Source organism: Aethina tumida, chromosome 1, assembly GCF_024364675.1.
Source record: "Aethina tumida isolate Nest 87 chromosome 1, icAetTumi1.1, whole genome shotgun sequence".
In the NCBI taxonomy this organism is placed as follows: Eukaryota; Metazoa; Arthropoda; class Insecta; order Coleoptera; family Nitidulidae; genus Aethina; species Aethina tumida.
Genome location: NC_065435.1, coordinates 77,955,031 through 77,975,678, shown reverse-complemented (window position 1 = coordinate 77,975,678; position 20,648 = coordinate 77,955,031). Strand labels below are relative to the sequence as shown.

Genomic DNA, 20,648 nt, shown 5'->3' with positions numbered 1-20,648 from the left:
CTGACGACATTTTGGGAGAAGAAGGATCGTGAGAAGTTCTAGATGGTTATCTAAAACCGAACATTGTAGAAGTAGCCGGGAATGTCTGGCAATAAAATTTCAGTAACCGTTTAACTATTGGGTTCGCCGTATAATATCGCCGCTAATTGATTCCTTCCTGGTATGTACTTCACGTGGTGAATGGATTGGAAAAAATTGTCCGTGGTTGCGCTCTCTCGCCGGTTGTTTATTTGCATGTATAATGCCCGCAATATTCGCCGACTATTAAAATCCAAGCCTATTAAGATTCTTGTACAATTACTGTTAGTGGACGGTTTTCGTTCTTGTAGTTTTGAATGTTTTGCATTTTCGCGGTCGCGCAGCGAGTTGTTGAACTTAATATGTGTCTGGTCGACTCCTACGTCTGGACATTCTCCACGCATATCTTCCCTTCGCACAAAAGTTATGGTTTATGCGCAGCCGGAACGTTTCGGCCACTTTAAATTCTTCCGTCATTACGAACACGACAACAAAGGGCGCACTTTATTACAGACATCAAATTCCTGCTTTATCTCAATTTTTAAATTACTTTTAAATTTTACTGCGTGTGTCACTGTATCTACTACACACACAGTCACAATTAGACGACACGTGTAATTTCTTGTATCACTTCTGTAATTGTAATATTAGTGTGTAATTTTCTCATGAATAGTCAGTCACCTTGTAGAAAGTCAAGAATAAATTAACATGTTTGTTGACATAGTGCAAAAAAAAAATTACTTAATCAACCCAGGAAAGTGCTAAAAGTCTCATCCTTTACATAACTCGTAAAAACGTCATGCATAATATCTTGTAAAGAAAGGAAATCGACTCGTATTAGAATTAAAATGCTTCCGAAATGAATAAATCATTTTACATAATTCAATTCCAATTCATCGGTGACTAATTTCACTGGACGTTCGCAAATTGGATGCCAGAAATTGCTGACAATCGATTCATGCCTTAGATCCGATGAGCAACAAAATCGGAAACGATCAAAAAGATCGTAAAGCACTTTCACTATGTTCTTCGTATATTTGTATATGTCAAGTATTGCGACATAAGTTAACGAAAACTTTTTATCTTTCAACGACATTTTAAACCATTTATTTTCATCTGGTTATCGCTCATTTCTTCGCTGGTAATTAATCGTCTGGATTGTTGTAATTGATTGGGGAACACAGCGAAGGTTACTTCTCCTTTTGGACAAGTTGGAAGATTGGAAGATGCGTTGGAATGTGTTGGAATCCAACCCTGTTCATGTTATACAAGATTCATTAGCAACGACAAACCATTCAGTCACAGGGTATAGATTCCTCCGTTCGAATGGAGGACAGTAATTTATGCCATGCAAAACGGCCATATACGCATGTAAATTTTTCATGTACGGCCGCGCACCATTCATAACAACTATATTTATCTTTTTAATCCTGGAAATCATGAGCCCATAGAAAGCTGAATAGAGTACCCGGGCATTAACTATAATTCATTTGTGGATAATTTAACCTAATGCCATGCTATAACTTCGCGTGCAACTTGGTTCCATTTAAGCTACAATGCCTTCATAAATATCGAAATGGGAGATATTCCCGGTACTTCTAACCCACGTAAAATCCGGCGACACCCCGTAGATAACTGCGTATCCGGTCGGACAATGGACAGGAACTTCCTGGTTGGTCAGGTATATTCGGATTAGAATTTTTATGCACGAATTGTCAGAAAGGCGCCCAAAGTTTGACTGATTGACTTCGAGAAATTTAGGAAGGTGATAAGGAAGTCGCCATTAGCGAAGGCACGTACCAAGACTGCTTCCAATTCTTGGTTGGTACTCTTACTTACAATTCCAGGTAATAAACTAAGATTATAATAATCACTAAAAATCTGTGTTTTCCCGTTTTATTTTCCATTAATAATCATATATTGACAGAATTTAATATTAATGGTACCGTTAAGGATTGATTGGTCAAGTATAATCTAAATTATCAACGTGTCAAATTCAAATGATGTGCTTTTCAATGCGAAATCCAACATAAACATAACATAAACCCCCTTGCTAGTTCCTTAAAAATTTCACTCCTCAAAAACCGACAAAGAAAGGAACAGAATCGAATCAGTTCGTGAAACGTCGACCCCGAGGTGTCATATCATTCGAATAAAGTATCATCCGAGTAAAGGCGAAGTGTACCCGTACGCGCCCGAAGTTCTCGTGTTCCCATTCAAAATTAACGCGCGAAAGGTAGAGCGCCCCGTTATTTAAGGTTTATATTTCGGGAGCCCGGTTGCTAGTAATTAAGTGTTGCCAACTGTTAAACATGTGGATTCTAGTCAATAGTAGTTCTGAAATCATTTGTAATGCAACTTAACCTAAATTTAATAAACAAATATAAATAGAGATTAATTTCGACGGTATATATTTAAGGGATTGTAAGTACTACTTTAAACAAACTGTTTGACAATAGTTGTCAATGAATAATATAACAACATATAAATGATAATTTATCACAGGGTTTAAATCTTAATATAACATAAGTCAAAAATAGTTGGAAACTTATTTGTAGTACATTAATGGATTAGATTAGATGTACAGTTATGTACTTATATAACGAACATGTTAATGAAGAATGTATGTAATTTGAAACTTTTTTGGGTGGGATTAAAAGTAAAAGACCATTTGTACTAATGTAACAATTTTACTTAACATTTGTAAGCAACAACAATTAATAAAGTAATTAGCAACAGATTGTTATACAATCCTATTAGTAAGTTAATTTAATAAACTAAATAAATCATCATAAGGAAATAAATCTAAAACCATTAGATTAAGTTCATGTAATATCACATTGGTGGATAATCTGAAATTAAAGATAATTTAACATTGAATAGTTCTTTTTTAAATCATTTTTACCTTATATTGGGGTATAATTAACGTGAAATATTCCATCAATAATAATAATCTGAAGCATTTACTGTTATCTGCACAACAACCACAACTTTGCAAAATAAAATATCATATTGTAACGGCTAAAATATGAATATATTATATATAATATATAACTATATTTAAATATACATATTACCTCTATTATATGGAGCTGAAATGCTTGTTCAAAATAGACATTTTACCATCTTTTATATAATTATTTACCTTATTGATCTTGCCTCGTAATTAAACACACATTTAGCTTTAAACTTAAAATTTTAAAAATATGTGTGATTATAATTTTAATTGCCTCTGATTGAACTTCTTGTCACAGTATGAAGATGAATGGAGGAAAACCGGTACTAAAATACATATTCAACATAGATTTTTCAACAATGTTTTGTTAATTTAAATTACCTTAAGTTGAACAAAGGAACACAGATTTATATTCATCACAGTAAAATGTGATGGTGGTGGAAAATCGGGACTAAAAAACATATATACAAATACATATTCATTTTAACAAAGTATTTAAATATATTAATTACCTTGCGGTTGGAGGACTTTCGGTGCTGTCGCAATGCCAGAATTCCATCCTGGACGACAACAGGTGCTGAAATATATAGTCCGATTAGACTTTTCAACAAGCATCTTAAATATATTAATTACATTACGGTTGGAGGACTTTCGGTGCTGTCGCAAATCCAGAATTCTATCCTGGAGGACAACGAGGACTAAAATATATAAACAGATTAGACTTTTTAACAAATATCTTAAATATATTAGTTACCTTACGGTTGGAGGACTTTCGGTGCTGTCGCAATGCCAGAATTCCATCCTGGACGACAACAGGTGCTGAAATATATAGTCCGATTAGACTTTTCAACAAGCATCTTAAATATATTAATTACATTACGGTTGGAGGACTTTCGGTGCTGTCGCAAATCCAGAATTCCATCCTGGAGGACAACGAGGACTAAAATATATAAACAGATTAGACTTTTTAACAAATATCTTAAATATATTAGTTACCTTACGGTTGGAGGACTTTCGACTCTGTCGCAATGCCAGAATTCTATGCTGGACGACAACGAGGACTAAAATATATAAACAGATTAGACTTTTTAACAAATATCTTAAATATATTAGTTACCTTAGGGTTGGAGGACTTTCGGTGCTGTCGCAATGCCAGAATTCCATCCTGGACGACAACAGGTGCTGAAATATATAGTCCGATTAGACTTTTCAACAAGCATCTTAAATATATTAATTACATTACGGTTGGAGGACTTTCGGTGCTGTCGCAAATCCAGAATTCTATGCTGGAGGACAACGAGGACTAAAATATATAAACAGATTAGACTTTTTAACAAATATCTTAAATATATTAGTTACCTTACGGTTGGAGGACTTTCGACTCTGTCGCAATGCCAGAATTCTATCCTGGAGGACAACGAGGACTAAAATATATAAACAGATTAGACTTTTTAACAAATATCTTAAATATATTAATTACCTTATGGTTGGAGGACTTTCGACTCTGTCGCAATGCCAGAATTCTATGCTGGAGGACAACGAGGACTAAAATATATAAACAGATTAGACTTTTTAACAAATATCTTAAATATATTAATTACCTTATGGTTGGAGGACTTTCGACTCTGTCGCAATGCCAGAATTCTATGCTGGAGGACAACGAGGACTAAAATATATAAACAGATTAGACTTTTTAACAAATATCTTAAATATATTAGTTACCTTACGGTTGGAGGACTTTCGACTCTGTCGCAATGCCAGACGTCTATCCTGGACGACAACAGGGGCTGAAATATATATTCATATTAAATTGAGGATGGGGTAATGGTTGAAATACATTTTAGTTTAGGGACTTTCATATTCATGATGTATCTAAGAAGATAAATTACCTTACGGTGGAGGAGACTTTGCTGCAAAATAGTGAAGAGGTGGTGGTGGTTCCACCTGCAAAACCACCTGGGCCACCTCAGGAGCACGCGCAACAGCCACCACGGGTGGAAAACTTTCCAAGGGTGGTGGTTTGACAGGCGCAAAATAGTGAAGAGGTGGTGGTTCCAGCCTCAAAACCTCCGGAGCCACCTCAGGAACATGTGCAACAGCGACTGCAGTTGCTTCACCATTCACCTCTTCTTCTAGTCTTACGCCTGCCATTTGCGGTATTACAGGAGGAACAGGCGCCTGAATATTGGGTACGATGTCCCCATCATCATATATCGCAATATCCGGGTTTATTACCAATTCTAAGCCATCGACGAGATGGCTTAGACGGCGAAGGAATAAACCTATGTCCTGTTCTTCCTGTAATAATCTTTGTGCGTTTTCTGCAAAAAAAATATTATATTAATATTTTGTGATAAAAGAGATGAGAGTTTATATACCTATCCTCCTATTTAGTCGTGTGTAGCGTGCCCGGGGGGTATTTGGCTCTTGGAGGCCCCGCGTCATTCGCACCAAGTCGCTTGCCTTGGCGTTCTCCATGTTTAAAAGATGAGTAACAAATACCCAAATGTTAGGATGTTTCCTCCCAATCATCCTAACTAGGGAATTGTGGAATGATTCCACAGAATTATTTGTCCTCATCTCTTCGCCAAATACCGACACATTTGCCCTGGTCCACTGGCGTCTTAGGTAGGTGACAAATGCGGTAATCATTTGTTCCTGTCCTTGGACGCCATTCCTCATCCATGCCTCCACTTCCTCAATACCAGCCGCAAAATTATCTTGAGGAAGAAGGGGTAGTACCATTGCCATACGTACCCCTTGTCCAATATTGTTCGGTACATTGAGGTGCCCAACAAGCCCCAGTTGCCGACCTCTTAAGTACACTGCCTTGGCATAGTGGAACCAACAGCCCACAATCCTCGTCCCCGGATATGTGTCCATAATAGCCAAGCGCAGCGCCCTTTCATAGTCGGCCATAATGCTACCAACAACTATTTCTCTTTCAAACACCTCCTCCTTGAGGTACCTTAGTATGATATTGTATGCTGCCCTATCGCGCCTCTCCATTAATACATACAATATCGGGAATATCGTCCTCCGGTACCTCAGGTGAATGATGAATAGTTGGTGGGCATCCCCAATGTGTGGGACAACACTAAAAGTGCCGTCCATGTGCAGATTTACTTCTCCCAATCGTCGAATTTCCTCGACAACAGTGGGAGAGCAAAATACAACCATGGACGCTCCTGGTTGCCCCAGTAGCCCCCGAAATACTGGCCTCCTTTGTGGACCGGCCTCCGTCGCAAATCGACTAAAACTAAATAACATCCATAGTTATAAATTGGTTTAATTTTTTTTAAATAATCAAACAATTATTGTTAAAATCAAATTATAAATAAAAATGTTACGAGATATTCATTAAATTCCTAATTATTTCTCTCCTAAAGTAAGTTATGAAATAAAAAAATAACAAAATGGGTGACAAAAAATTATTATATTAATATAAGGATACATATTTTATTAATAGATATAATTATAATAATATATGAATATATTGAATATGAAAAGAAAACGTACCATAAAAAAATTATTTTATATAGATAACTTACCGTTCCATTCGCAAGAACTCAGCAAGTTGTTCTAGAGAGCTAGGGATTGTTGGAACTGTGGCAGTCCGTGCCCGATTCATCATTAAATGAATGGCACCCGCGTAACCTCCTAGACGTCTCGCAGTTTCAACGTTCCTTGCCTCCTCCTCCACATAAATGGTGTGAAGTGGCAAAAGCTCTCTTGCGGCACGGTCCCTTAAAATTTGCTTGAATCTCAAATTTTCAATTACCTCCAAATTAGCGACGTGATTATGGGCATTATTAAGAATTAAATCATTCTTAATAACACCCCTGGCATTGCACGTCTTCCTCCAACAGTAGAAATACACTAGATTACCCGGAAAAACCTGACGGTAATACGCGTGCCCCGTCTCTCTATGAAAATAGAGAGTAGAATTGCTTCTACTCTGAATCACTTCCATAATACGATCCATTTTAAAAAAAATAGCGAACACAACTACACCCAACAAGTTTTCGTGAAGAAATGACCAAATATTCTTCGATTGCATTAGAAAAGATGTGAAACATGCGCAACTTAAAACATTTTTTATAAGAGCGGCAATTACTAAAAAATCCCTTTTCGGAAGCGCACTTTGTGTTATGCCGACACAAAGTCAAATAAACATTGGGTTCGTGCGCAATTTTTTTTGTGTGGAACGGGACTGCAATTGAGATCTCATATATATATATATATACGTTATGTATTTTGAATCGAATATTAATATCAAAAACTTTTTTATAGTTACAGTTCTTATTGTTTAATTCGTATAATAATTGTTGTCCTAATTCTAAAATATTTATTCTAAAGGTATTTTACTCAATTATCATATTATATGTTGGTAATTAAGAATTATACACTATCATACGATAGTTTTTACCATATCGTATTCGTATTAAAAGTTAAATGTATAATTAAAATAAACAGATAAATTCAAAAATAATAATATATTAAACAAAACAAAATATTAATATTAAATGTGTTTTTGAACAAAATATATTGTAAAATACATATAAATAACAACTTAAATGTAACATAATACAAAATAATTCTATAAATAACAACAAAAATGAAACAATATATATAAATACAAAATTATAAAATATAATTGCTATTGTATTAAAAAGGAGGAATCTTACATTTTAGTGAGGTTGGATGTTGGATTCACTAAATAAAATGTTCCAATAAAAATAAACTATTTTGAATTAAAAAATTACAGTCTCATAAGCCATAGATGTTTTGAAAATATTTTGGAATAAGTAATGTTGATTTTTCATTGGTTTAGTAATATTTTTTTATATTCTTTATTTTATATTGTTTTTTTTTGTTCATCAAGATACATGAAATATATTGTAAATTAATTAATGTAATAAATAATTCAAATAGTATATTTGATATATTGTTTAAAAGTTTAAATACCACCCAAAAATTCGTATAATACAGTAATATATATTAAAAATACAATAATGTATACAGTTTAAACTTTTTATTTATGTCATATAGTTTATTGTTAACCAATCACATTTTATCATATAAACAAATATAATAAATACGATACACAATAGTAGTTTTGATTAATCATTAGTACATAATCAAATATAAATAGAAATTAATCTCGATGTCACAGATGTATGTGTTAGGTTAGGTTAGGTTAGGTTAGGTTAGGTTAGGTTAGGTTAGGTTAGGTTAGGTTAGGTTAGGTTAGGTTAGGTTAGGTTAGGTTAGGTTAGGTTAGGTTAGGTTAGGTTAGGTTAGGTTAGGTTAGAATTTGTTGTACAAACATGGTAGAAAATGACCTAAGTTTGACCAGTATTGTTGTTATTAAAGAATATTATGACTTCAAAACTATGTCATGTCATAGATCAAACACTTATTAATGCACACCCAAAATGTGAAATAGATTGATTGCAAGGTTTTTGAGATTTGTTCCAAGTCGTCGACGGTGTTTGTATAGAGAATTTAACACAAGGAGACGCCGCTCTTAAAGTTTAAAATTTTATTTATTATAATCATGTGACATTCTATGAAGAAACATGTGTGTTAGTAGTTATTAGTTGACATAGTTTTTTTTATGTATATAAAATAAAATATTTATTACAATGCTAATTGTAATGGATTAATGGTACAATCCATAATATAAAGAATGTTTCTATCCATAATTAAAAAGGTTAAACTGCTCCGATTTTCCGTTAAAAACAAAGAACATAATCCAAAATGTTCCACATTTTTGGATAATTGTAAAACAGGTAACAAATATCAATTAACTTTTTAATTTAATATATCCTGAATATACGATAATAATAGTCATATATTTTAATTTTATATACGTTTTTTGTATCACATATATTTACAGGCCTGTGTGTAATTTTTAATATTATATTTTAATGTTCGAATTTAAAATGTGGACATAAATAATTGCATAGTTTTTTAAACAGAATATTAATTTTGATTAATTTGATAGATTTGAAAATTGATAATATGTGGATATAAATAAGATATAAACAAAATAATAGAGAAAAATTCACAAGATATTATTATTAACTAATTTGTTTCAAAATTTGAAAAATAAAACACTTGCTATTATAAAGACAAATTTATTTATAAAATATCACAGTTTGTAGATAATGTTTTAAAAGTATTCCAGTTCAATATCTCTTTATTAAAATTATTATTATTATTTAAAAAACTTCATAAACCGTGTCATCAATTTAACGAAGATTCTTCCTTTGTTGACATAAACAATACTTAATTTTTGTTATGTACTCGAAGATGACTATAAGTCCTGTAACAAATGTAAAATCATATACATTCAAATAATTTAATGAATGTAATTAGATTATAAAATTGTTTATCATATCTATTTTAGAAATTAATTTTAGGTTACCTAAATTAATAACCCTGCACCTACTCCAAAACAGATTTATATCTACTTCGCATATTACAAAATACCTACTCATTTCCACCAGAGTTACCAAGATAAATTTGTATATTCTACGGTTTGCTATACTGGAGACGCAGTTTTTAGTCGACAGCCCCGGTCCAAATCCCTCGAGCCGCTGAACGCCCGGAGGCATGGCGCGGTCGGCTTTCGGATGCCTTCGCATTTATTCGTTTGAAGTCGAGATTTAAGCGAACGATATGGACCCCCAGGTACGCAATCAGTCGTTGCGCGCCTTCATCGCAACAAGCACCTGGTGCTGTTACGAAAGTTTTCGAACCGACTCACCGACTCGATTCGGGATCAGTACGTTGTGTCCAAATGGGATGTGTGGTTTATAGTGACCAACCAAGGGGATTCGAGTGCATGGGATTAGGACTTGAAATGTGCAAGATGCATATACACGAGAGACTGTTTTTAAAGAAGGTAATATAATATGTATATTTTTTTGTAAATTATTTCTTTATTTCATTTGATCATTATGCAATGTAAACAAGCGTATGACTTATTAGAATGGGGACGTTTCATATTTAAATAACCGATTATTATCTAAGATATTTTCAGTTCTTTTACTGGTGTTGCTATTATTTAATCAATTAATATATGATAATCACACTTTTTTAAAAGTTATGACAAAAAACTATAAAATGTGACATTTTTACTCAAATTAAAAAATGTTCAAATGAAAAATGTTCCAGATCTAGAATAAATGAATAAAAAATATGTTAATTTTGGTAATTTTTTATAATTATTACATTTTTAAATTTTGAAAATTATTAAAATAATTTCTATTTTTTATAGTATAGTAAGTAAAAAAATTATTTTCAATCATAAAAAATTGAATTAATAAAATCGAATAAAATTGAAAGAATGACACTATATCGGTAAATAACAATTTTTAGTTAATTTTAGATAAAACTGATTAGTTAATTTATCGACTGATAAAAATTAATCAACAAAACTTGTGAAAAATAAACAAATCGAACATTTACATAATTAACTGTCAACTAGTGATTGAACTAGTTGAAGAAATTTTGTTCTTGAATAAAAGTGTGTTAAATAATAAATAAATAAACATATTTAGTATTTAAAATTAAACAGGTACCCAAAGTCCAAAGGTGTAATATAACAATAAACACCGAATCAAAGTATGTTTTGAAGTATAATTTAAAATAATGCGGGATTAGCAAAAATAAACCATCAACAATGTAAACAATGTCAGGTTTAAAATGTGACTTTAGAGATTACCTTTAGTTAATCCTTGAGGATAATTTGTAAAATTCGAAGGAAATTTATTCACTTATGAGTCACTCACAATGAATTATGCTAACGAACTACAATTGATTTGTCGCTTATCTATGTTAACTAAAATAATTGTTTATCAGGCAGCAATAATTCAAACGAAATGATATAAAGTAGGCAATGATTGTTGTGCAACGTAGTTAGTTTTTATAGTTCGTTTTTTACTACTCCTAAAATTATATAAACGATAAAAGTTCGAGTACTACTTTTATGTGTTTTGTAATGACTGAACCTAATTTTTATGGAGTGACATTCCTTCAGGCGGTTTTATTAATATTTACAATAAGCAGGAACGGTTTTCATTGCATAATAACGTGTGTTTGCTAAAACGTTTGGATGCTAAAAAGCTTAAATTAGTCGGCGTAGTAAGTGGCGAAACCTCACGTTTTTTATACAACTAATCGCATCTATATCAACAGATTGTACACCTAATAAATATCGCGTGTAACGAATCAATTGGCAATTGGCTCAATAAGGAAGCTAAAATTTCACTTGATAGACTCGGAAATGTCTCGTTAGCGGCTTCAAGTGTTAATTTATGTTCTGCAGCAAAAGTGAAATTTTTCTAAACTAAACTGTAAACGATACTAATTCCGTTTGTTCAGAATTATTATGATCGTAGGGACAAAATTTCTAAAAACACCCGGTAATTTATTCCGTATATGTTTATTACAGGCAGCGAATTACAATTACTTTTCTCCATTATGTCCATTATAAAAGTTTTACCTTCGGCATTCCATTGTCATGTATACACATCTCTTCGTACGATTCTGGAATAACTAATACGTAAAAATTGTGCATTACTCTTTCGGAATCTTTAAATAACTATTATAATTATAAACAAGACTTACAATTGATTTGTCGATTTAAATATATTTAATAATTTTAATTTGTGGCGGATGCGCCGACGCATCTCGAAATTAATTAAGATGAAACGTGCACACGCATATTATTTCGATTTTATAGCGAAATTAATGGCGTACGCCAATTAAAACGAACGCAAAATATGCATGTTAACTGTAAACGGAACGAACTTAATGCCGGGTAATTTGTACGTAATTGCATAATTTCGCTGCTTATCTGTTTGCAATAATATAATTTTATATTATATATGTGTTTTAGAAACAAATGGTTTTTAAACTTTAGAATTATAGATGCAAATTTAACGAATTTGACCAAATTTTTCTAATATATTTAATAATATAAATTTAATACAAAGATATTGTATTAGTTGGAAGTTCATCAAGTGATTAAATTTTGTTAAAAAACATATCAATTGTTATATTGTATTATCATTAACACTGAAGGGAGGGAAAGGTTAGGGTAAGTAAAATTGACGTCATACCAATACGCATTACCAATTAAAGAGCAACATGATACGTTTCACCATTACTCCTTACTCATTTGCTCGCCGTCGTTCAGGACAGGTTTATGATTTTTTCTCCCGTATTTTATTATAATTATTTCCACGGAATCGATTGTGGAGAAGGTCAAGCGCGTTCGATGAATGGACAGCGAGAAAAGTGGCGTAGTATTTTTATGAATCATGCTCGTTCCTGCGAAAAAATATTTTCGATTTCTTCGTCCAGTTACGTTTTCCCCGATACCTCGGGCTGAAATCGTGACGGGAAAAAAGTGTGCAAGTGTGCGCCGCTACCAAATTATCCGGAGAAGGTGAAAGTTGTGCGAAAAGCCAACGACCTCACTCATGTCAACCGCGTTTGTTCTTGCGTTTAATGCCAAATATCGTTTATTGAAAACAACAGATTAGCGCGGTTCACATCCTTGAATCCGGCAACCCGATACAGTTGCACAACACTTATCAAAAAAGGTACGTAACACATCTAACATTACCGATAAAAACAGCTGAATCGGCGTCCTCTCAACTCAAACAACCGGTCTAGAAAAGAGTTTCGAAACGAGGAAGAGTACGGGGCCCAATTAAATGTCCATTCACATACGGTGCCTCGGCTTTTATTGAATAATGTCTGTGGTTGTGTTAACGAACCGTTTTGCAACCTCCGTTTCCTTTTTCGTGTATATGTGTGTACGTCTTTACGTCTTTCGCCGACTACAGATCAAGAAAAAAAAATCAAGGTGCAGCGCGAAACGAGTGAAAGTCTTTCACGAACCGACACACGCACAACCGACGATTATCATCTCGCCAAACTTTGTGCAATGCGTCAAATATTGTACAATGCGTTCTTGTCCTAACAATTAGAAAACACAACCGTAATTGAACTGTCAAGAGCCATATTGAAATGTTGACTGTTGAGTCAACAACAGCAAAAATTGTGGTTCTTTTCTTCCGCGAAATCCGTCTAGAGTCCAAGCGTCATTAGTTCGATAATAAGGGATGGAGTTGAATGCCGGAGACATATTTCCGTCTAGACACGCACAAATTGAAACATCAGATAATGTCCAGGTACGCCATTAAGGTCGTCATATTTTATAACCGTCCATAAATACGGTTTATCCAAATAGATGTAAAAACTAGTCGACTCGGAACGTGATTCTCGCTTGCAGGTCAAGAACGTTCTAATCTGCGTTTGTCTGGGGGCGTAATGCATTTTTGGTTGTTGACAAGATTCGCATTAATTTGCAATAACTTTCAAAAACATATTAGTTCTTGAGTTTTTAACAGTAATTTACCGAGTAATTAGTTTTAAAGTGGTTGTAAACTCGTTTTAACTCTACCTTGATTGTGCTCGGGCTCACGTAGGCACGAAAATATGTCACAAATCACCGATTTCAATCGTACATATTTATAACTTTTTTGGTGTGCGCGTACAGTTAAGGAATTCCTCAAGAACCCGATCAGAGTCCCTTCGACCAACCAACCACGTCAATAAAACCTATTGTTTTGAATTATATCTGGACATCAATCTCGACCCCGGTCAGATTGACAGGTCAAAACAAAACCAGTGCCTTAAGGCACCAGGTCAAAAGTGACACATTTGTCCAGATTTTTTATATTCATCCCTCACATCCTCACGAAAAGGGACAAAAGAAGCGACTGTGGGAACCGAACATAAATTTATGGGAGGTTTCAGGGAAAATCAACATCCAGATTGAAATGTGGAAATACAAAATAAACATTTTTCGACTTTGAATCGAATTGTCGTGGATAATTTAAAACAAACAAGATCATCTAAACTTCCTCTTTACAACATTCCAAATTTATCCACGAAAAAATTCACACCATCCAGCCATATCTTGTTTATTTTTCTTTCGATCTGTTTGTATGCCAACAAGAACCTTTCAATTCACCCGTGATTTACGATTCAATAACCACAAGAAAAAATCGTATTTGATCACGTGTTTCCATCCGTCAACTGGGACGTTGGAAGTGGGTGACAAAAGGGCTCGACACTCGGGTTTCATGGGAAAAGTACGTGAGATTCGTTTTCGGCTATTTTTAACCACGGACTATTTATAAGCATTCGTATTTTTGGATGCGTCCACCCGTAAACTTGCACGTAACTGCAACTGTTATACAATTTTATTTATGGCGCCGCATAAACGAATGAGTCATTGATTGTTTTTTTTTTTTTAGTGACAAGGAAATCCTCCGCAAATAATCGATTTTATAATTTTATCAGTTAGACTGTGTTTAGAACGATTATCTGAAACCAGCGAAAATGATTGGTATTTAATTACCAGCAATCCGATAAAATTTGTGTTTACACACAACAACCGATATTATGCTCATTAGGGTTTAATAACTCGTCAGTTTTGTGCCATGCTCGCCGTGGAACAGTGATACCCAGTGATAATATATTAATTTATAATTTAGTTTTAAAGTTTCTTTTATATTGGTGAGATGCATTTCAAGAGGAAAGTGCTCAGCGTCATCCGCTACAACTACGATACTTACGACTTACAGGATGTAAGTTATAATTTATAATATACTTCAGTGCACCAAATCCACCACACAACTGTTTAAGGTCTTCTTTGAGATTTGATTTCGTTTTCCATTTCATTTTTCGTTTTGTACAAGAATTCACTCGTATTTGGACCAAAGGAGATTCCTATTTTTCTTATCGACAAATCGTTTTTTGTATTACTCATAAACAGTGTGAAGTGGTGCGATTAGATTGAGAATTTGCATGATTTTCGAACGTGTGGGAATTTCTTATTGTTCTACATTTCTTCGAAATATTTTTATTGGTATTTTTGAAACACATTGAAATTTATCTGAATGGTGTTTACGTTTTGATATTGGGGCCCCTTTTTCACGACATATTTACACAAAGATACCAAAACTGGTGTTACAAATGTCACGTACATTTGTCTATTATCTTATGGTAGACTAACTGTGGTGCATTTTGTGGCTTTCACCTGAAGGAAAAGAATCTTTATCATGCATAATTCGATCCTGCCACTTTCAATATCAATTTAATATATTGTAATTGGTGTATTGAAAGCCTGTTGGTTCTTTGTTTCGAATTCATGCTTCCTTGGTTTCAAAAATTACGAATTTAATATTTACTATTGTTCCTGTTTTTAACGGTTCGTTCTCCCATGAAACGCCAGTCAACTGCAATAACGTTTAATTAAATATTTACGTTTTTTTCTTTGTACGCCAGATTTTATCTCATGGAAATTGAAAGTTGATAACATCTTCTATGTTTAGCAGAGTAAATCAATAAGAATTATTGTACAAAGGAAATGTATTTGTCTGATTGATCACTTATCGTACATTTAGCAATTGTGTTTGTCTTGTGATAAATCTCTCGTTGCTTCTTCATTCTTTCCATTTCGTGGTACAATTATTTAAACATTATACTTGATAATTCTTTCACTTTAGCATTTAGTAGCAATATTTACTGTAAACTCTGGATATCAAATTAAGTTACATGTAATTATATTCTAAATTAGTAAAATTATTGTATTTAATTCATATATTTTCCGTACCAACCTTATATGGTAATATACTTTATCCAAGAAAACAAAAAAAATTTTACAAAATATTAACATAACTAAATAATTAACCTGTTCTATAAGGTGACATCAGGACACTAGTACCATTTTTTTTCTTGATATAAAAATGAATCATATCACAGATGTTGAACGACCGAACAAAAAACAATAATCATATTCATCAATGATGCATGATTTCGAATTATTGATTTCCTGATAAACACTTGCGTTTGTTAAACGTATTAATTTTCCGGATCATTTATCGCCAAGCGCCTTAATTCGATACGCAGCACCGGGAGGTGTTCATCACGAAAAATAAAACCCCATCACTTTTCCTTTTCCACCGCAATCATCCCACTTCCTGATTGCCCGCCGCAATATAATAAACATAAAACGGGGCGCGGTGAAATCCAGTTCTGCGGGGATAATTAAACAGATGAAAGTGCAATTTACATATGAACCATAAAAAACGGCAGATCGTGATCTGACTTCTGGCCGTTTGCAATTTCGATTCGATTACCGTTTTCCTAAAACATGATTCGTTTTTGCAGGCCGAACGATTGGCGGACTATGGAAGATTGTGCGGCTCGCAGCCCGCTCTGGACGGCAGGAGACGGGACCTTGACCGGATACAGGATTTGTTCCCGAACGATTTTCTCGGCTTGCACATTCCGGAACCCAACTCTTCCTACAATGTGGTAAGGACTCGATTTTCTCTCAGTTTGACCTGACGGTGTTAATTGATTAGTCTGGTTTTTTAATATACTATCACACTTTGATCTTTAATAATACGTTTTTTAAAGCAATTATGTGCGTACAAAGGAGCCAAAATTTAATTTAAAAATTTTACTATAAAATTAATTTAAAATTCTAGTCTAGACTAGAATCTAAGGATTTCCCATTTAAATTCAAGTTCCTTTAATATATATATATATATATATATATATATATATATATATATATATATATATATATATATATATATATAAAATCCTTTGTCACATGTGACTTATCTAATTTCTCATGATTCACTATCAGATTAAATCAGATTAATTAATACCCTAATACAATAAGAATCTCGTTTTATATTGCTTTTGATTAGCATGAAAATTTGCTTATAGATGAATCACGATGTATTTATTTGCATTGTTTCCATTCACCTGAACTTGAAACATCTTAATACATTTCTCACTCACGGATGATTCACGGACAATAGTATAAATTTTAACCTGCTGTTTATTGGATCCTATGTAACGAAATTCTACCTGACACTCTGTCTGTTCATATTTCGGTGGGCAGGTGAGTTAAGAGACATGTGTTAAAGTGTCGTTACCAAACAGATGGCTAATTTCTACCCTAATTCCTGTCAACTGCTATTAAACGTTTAGGTTAGAACCCCTTATACCAACTACTAAACTAATCTCGATTTTTTATTACAGAAGAACAAGTCGTTCCGGAAAAAATCCCTGGGTGACCTAACATCAATAGACAACAATAATTCGGGACCATGTAACAGAATATTCTTAGTGGAAGCCCCATGTGCCATGTCACCGCCGACCATGACCCTCAACGCCAAGCCGCGGCATCTGTTCCTCTTCTCGGACCTGCTGTTAGTCGCCAAGCCCACCCGATCTGCCGGCACGTTCAAACTCAAAGAAAGTGTCCGGGTGTCCGAGTTGTGGTTGGCACCCTGTACGGAATCGGACACGGGATTCTTGTTGGGGTGGCCCAGCCCAGCCCGAACTTACCTTGTGACGTTCTGCACGCAAGCGGCCAGAGACTCGTGGTGGCGAGAACTGAAACAGGCACTTCAAAACCAACTGAGACTTGAGCCTCCGACCACTAACATCAAAGTTGTGTACAGAGATCCACTCAGCGGAACAGAATGCTCGAAAACTTTAGGAGTGGGTCCAGAAATGTCTTCAGGAGATGTGGCTAGGTTAGCCTTAGACGAATCCAGAACTGGTGACTGGGCTTACACGTTGTACGCTAGAGACAGGGATAACGCACCGTGTCCATTGATAGGTTGCGAAAGACCTCATTCTATACAACTTGCCAGGCTCCGACAATCGTTGTGCGCCGAAGAAGGCTTCGATCTAACACACTGCAACAGTAGCAGGATACCTTGCGACATAGTTTTCGAGCTGAAACCCAACATCAAGCCTTCGCCCCGTAAAACACCCTTGAAGCTATTTAGAAGAACAAGTTGCAGATTCTTTGGTGTTCCTCTGGCAAGATTATGCCATAACAACAGCCTTCCCCCCGTAATTCTGTCGTGTCTAAGGTCGTTGTTCCAAAGGGGGCCGCACACTCAAGGCATCTTCAGACGTTGTGCTTCTGCCAGAGCTCTAAGAGAATTGCGCGAGAAAATTGACACTCAAGGATCGGTAATGTGTGAAGAAGTCTCCAATCAACCGGCTTTGCTTTTGGCAGCTCTTCTCAAAGATTTTCTCAGAAGTTTGCCTGAACCTTTGTTGACTGGTAATGTGCAGGAATGGTTGAACGTTGCCGCCAGTGGAAGGTTGGAACACTTAAGAAGATTGGTTACGTCGTTACCAAGAGAGAACCATTTACTTTTGGCTAATGTTATTTGTGTTCTTCATAATATTGCCAAGAGGTCACGATACAACTTAATGAATGCCGCCAATTTAGGTACGTTGTGGTTTGGATTTATTAACATTGTTTAAGGTTAACTGTGATTTTTTTACAGGAGTTTGTGTTGGGCCAAGTCTTTTATGGGAGTCCTCACAAAATGCACCCTTGAGGACGTTGCCGACTTTAGTGGAAATGCTTATTAATAATTGTCAAACCTTATTTGGCACTCAAGTCTTGTCTTTGCTAGGAGAAGTGGCCAGCGACAGCGGAGCCGAAGAATCTGACAGTTTACACTGTAAGTCCTCTTGTTGCTCACAACTAAATCAAAACTTAACCAATGTTTTTTACAGCACTGGGACTATCGTTGGATAGTGTCGAGCTGAGTAAAGACCAGAAATCTCTCTCCAGAGACTCAGGCTTGACCTTGTCAGAGGACGACCGCGAATCTCCGAGCCTAAACTACCAAACGCCCTCTTTCCACCGATCAGATTGGGCACGGCAGGCTGCCAGAATGCGGTCGCTGGACAACACGTGGATCGAAGAAGATGAAGCATTCTGCGCCTCGAACGAGAACCTGTGTTCACCTCCAATACCCCCGAGACGACCACCGCCGCTCAGACATCTGCCGCCCGTGCACCTGCCGCCATTGTACAGACCGCCACCACCGCCACCGCCGACATACGCAACCGCTAGGCTGCTTCTGGTGACAGACGCAGAAAGCGAGAGCTATGTGTAAATTTCTCGGGCGCCTCGCGGCGATTGCGGAGCAATGTCTCGCCCTTGGACTTAAATTCGATAGTACAAAAATTGTAGTTTAGCACGCCGATGAATCGAAGATTTTTTGCGAAGTGTTTGGTACTTATTCCAAGTAAATAAGATTTACTTAAATGCTTTAAATTCATTTTAGTTGAATATTTTGATCGATTGTTACGTATTCAGTTGAAAGTCTGATTTTTGTATATAATTTAGAGATTAAGGGTTATTGTCAATTCGACGAATTGTTGTATATTTAATTCCAGTTTTCTTGGAAGTATTTGTAAATTTTTTTGTATTTTTTGTATAAATAACCAAGTGCTGACACAGTTTATTTGTGTTGCGACACAATGAATCAAATTTATATTGTAAGTTTTGCCATTTTCTATTATTACAAATAACAATTTAGATTTAAGTAACGTATAAAACAGATTTATATGAAATAAAATTTATATGGGTAATTTTTTGTACATAAATTTTCTAAAATATTAAAAATATATATTCTTTAATAATCCCATTTATTTTATTTAATCCCCTCTACAAATGAATCTTATTTCTACAACAGCTACCAACTTTTATTTAAACTTGTCAAACATAAATTATGATGATTGTAACATAAATTTTAAAATTACTAGCGATGACGAAAATTGCTCAAAATGTGTGTCTTGCGGATTGTTATCAGAAGTTTGCCATAATATTTATAAATCTGGTACATTGGAAAAAATAAAAACGTGTTTTAATTATGAGGCAATATCACTAACAAAAAAATAATATTTTAGCATTAATTAACTTTTTATAGGTCGATGAAAATGATGATTTGACAAAGTAAATTTGTGCTAAATGTCACGCAGCACTTTCTGTAATTAATGATTTTTTAACAACAGTCGAAAATGCAAATAACAAATTGCTACCATATATGACAATAAAATAGAAGAAGCACCATCAAAACAGTTAAATGAACATCATGCACCAATCGAAAATCATTTGATGCGACTGAATTTTGAGAGAAACATCATGTACGACAGAGACAGTAAAAGCCTGCAAATTTGCTTTGTAGTGAGAATCTTTTTTTGTCTCTATCATGCATGATGTCCCTCTCAAAATTCAGTAGGATCAAAGGTTTTCCAATCGGTACAGATTGAAACAATCAAGTGGAAAAATTAAAAAGTACAGAACATCACTATATGGAAAACATTCCCAAGTTTCAAGATCTTTTAAACAAACACGTGTGTCCAATAAAATTTCGAAATTAAGATATATTTGTTATATGTGTCAAAAGACATACAACTCGGCAAAAAAGCTAGAGGATCACAAACACCTAAAAAAGTTTGTGATTAGCAATAATAACCAGATTGGTTAAACAACATGCTTCAGTTGAATCATTTATTAACATTAGTGTTTAAATTTGTAAATTTTTAAACGAATACAAATTTGATTTAGTACATCATATACATATATGCTACATATACAATACAAAATTGATGTAATATATCATTTTGCATTTTGAATATAAGTTCTTATCCTGGAAAAATGTGGCACACAATTTACCACCAACTCCTGAAAAACAAAAATTCTATTCAGAAACCAAAGAACAAAAAAAATCACGTTTGTCGC

At 34.4% G+C, this 20,648-nt stretch overlaps 1 protein-coding gene and 3 long non-coding RNA genes across 6 annotated transcripts in view; 1 reads left to right on the top strand and 3 right to left on the bottom strand.

Moving 5' to 3' along the window:
* LOC109593905 (rho GTPase-activating protein 20) overlaps nucleotides 1-19,528 on the top strand; it is a 57,095-nt gene extending 37,567 nt beyond the window's left edge. Inside the window, exons 1-5 of one of the 3 annotated variants that reach the window (XM_020009046.2) lie at nucleotides 9,728-9,887; nucleotides 16,238-16,384; nucleotides 17,126-18,338; nucleotides 18,397-18,576; nucleotides 18,632-19,528. In XM_020009046.2, coding sequence (XP_019864605.2) covers nucleotides 9,783-9,887; nucleotides 16,238-16,384; nucleotides 17,126-18,338; nucleotides 18,397-18,576; nucleotides 18,632-19,017 — 2,031 coding nt within the window. In that variant the 5' untranslated portion in view covers nucleotides 9,728-9,782 and the 3' untranslated portion in view covers nucleotides 19,018-19,528. Of the gene's footprint in view, nucleotides 1-9,727; nucleotides 9,888-14,516; nucleotides 14,653-16,237; nucleotides 16,385-17,125; nucleotides 18,339-18,396; nucleotides 18,577-18,631 lie in introns of those variants that run through there. The other 2 variants (XM_049970804.1, XM_020009040.2) reach the window with 2 other exon arrangements.
* LOC126266563 (uncharacterized) lies at nucleotides 2,782-3,881 on the bottom strand. Its single transcript, XR_007548886.1, has 7 exons — nucleotides 3,729-3,881; nucleotides 3,608-3,672; nucleotides 3,487-3,551; nucleotides 3,356-3,425; nucleotides 3,096-3,300; nucleotides 2,924-3,039; nucleotides 2,782-2,870 (listed from the first exon to the last, which is right to left on the bottom strand). It is a non-coding gene; the product is annotated as an uncharacterized LOC126266563 (long non-coding RNA).
* On the bottom strand, nucleotides 4,249-4,719 carry LOC109607313 (uncharacterized). Its single transcript, XR_007548888.1, has 5 exons — nucleotides 4,697-4,719; nucleotides 4,576-4,640; nucleotides 4,455-4,519; nucleotides 4,334-4,398; nucleotides 4,249-4,277 (listed from the first exon to the last, which is right to left on the bottom strand). It is a non-coding gene; the product is annotated as an uncharacterized LOC109607313 (long non-coding RNA).
* On the bottom strand, nucleotides 9,102-9,665 carry LOC126266564 (uncharacterized). Its single transcript, XR_007548887.1, has 2 exons — nucleotides 9,477-9,665; nucleotides 9,102-9,305 (listed from the first exon to the last, which is right to left on the bottom strand). It is a non-coding gene; the product is annotated as an uncharacterized LOC126266564 (long non-coding RNA).
* Nucleotides 19,529-20,648: the final 1,120 nt, after the last annotated feature.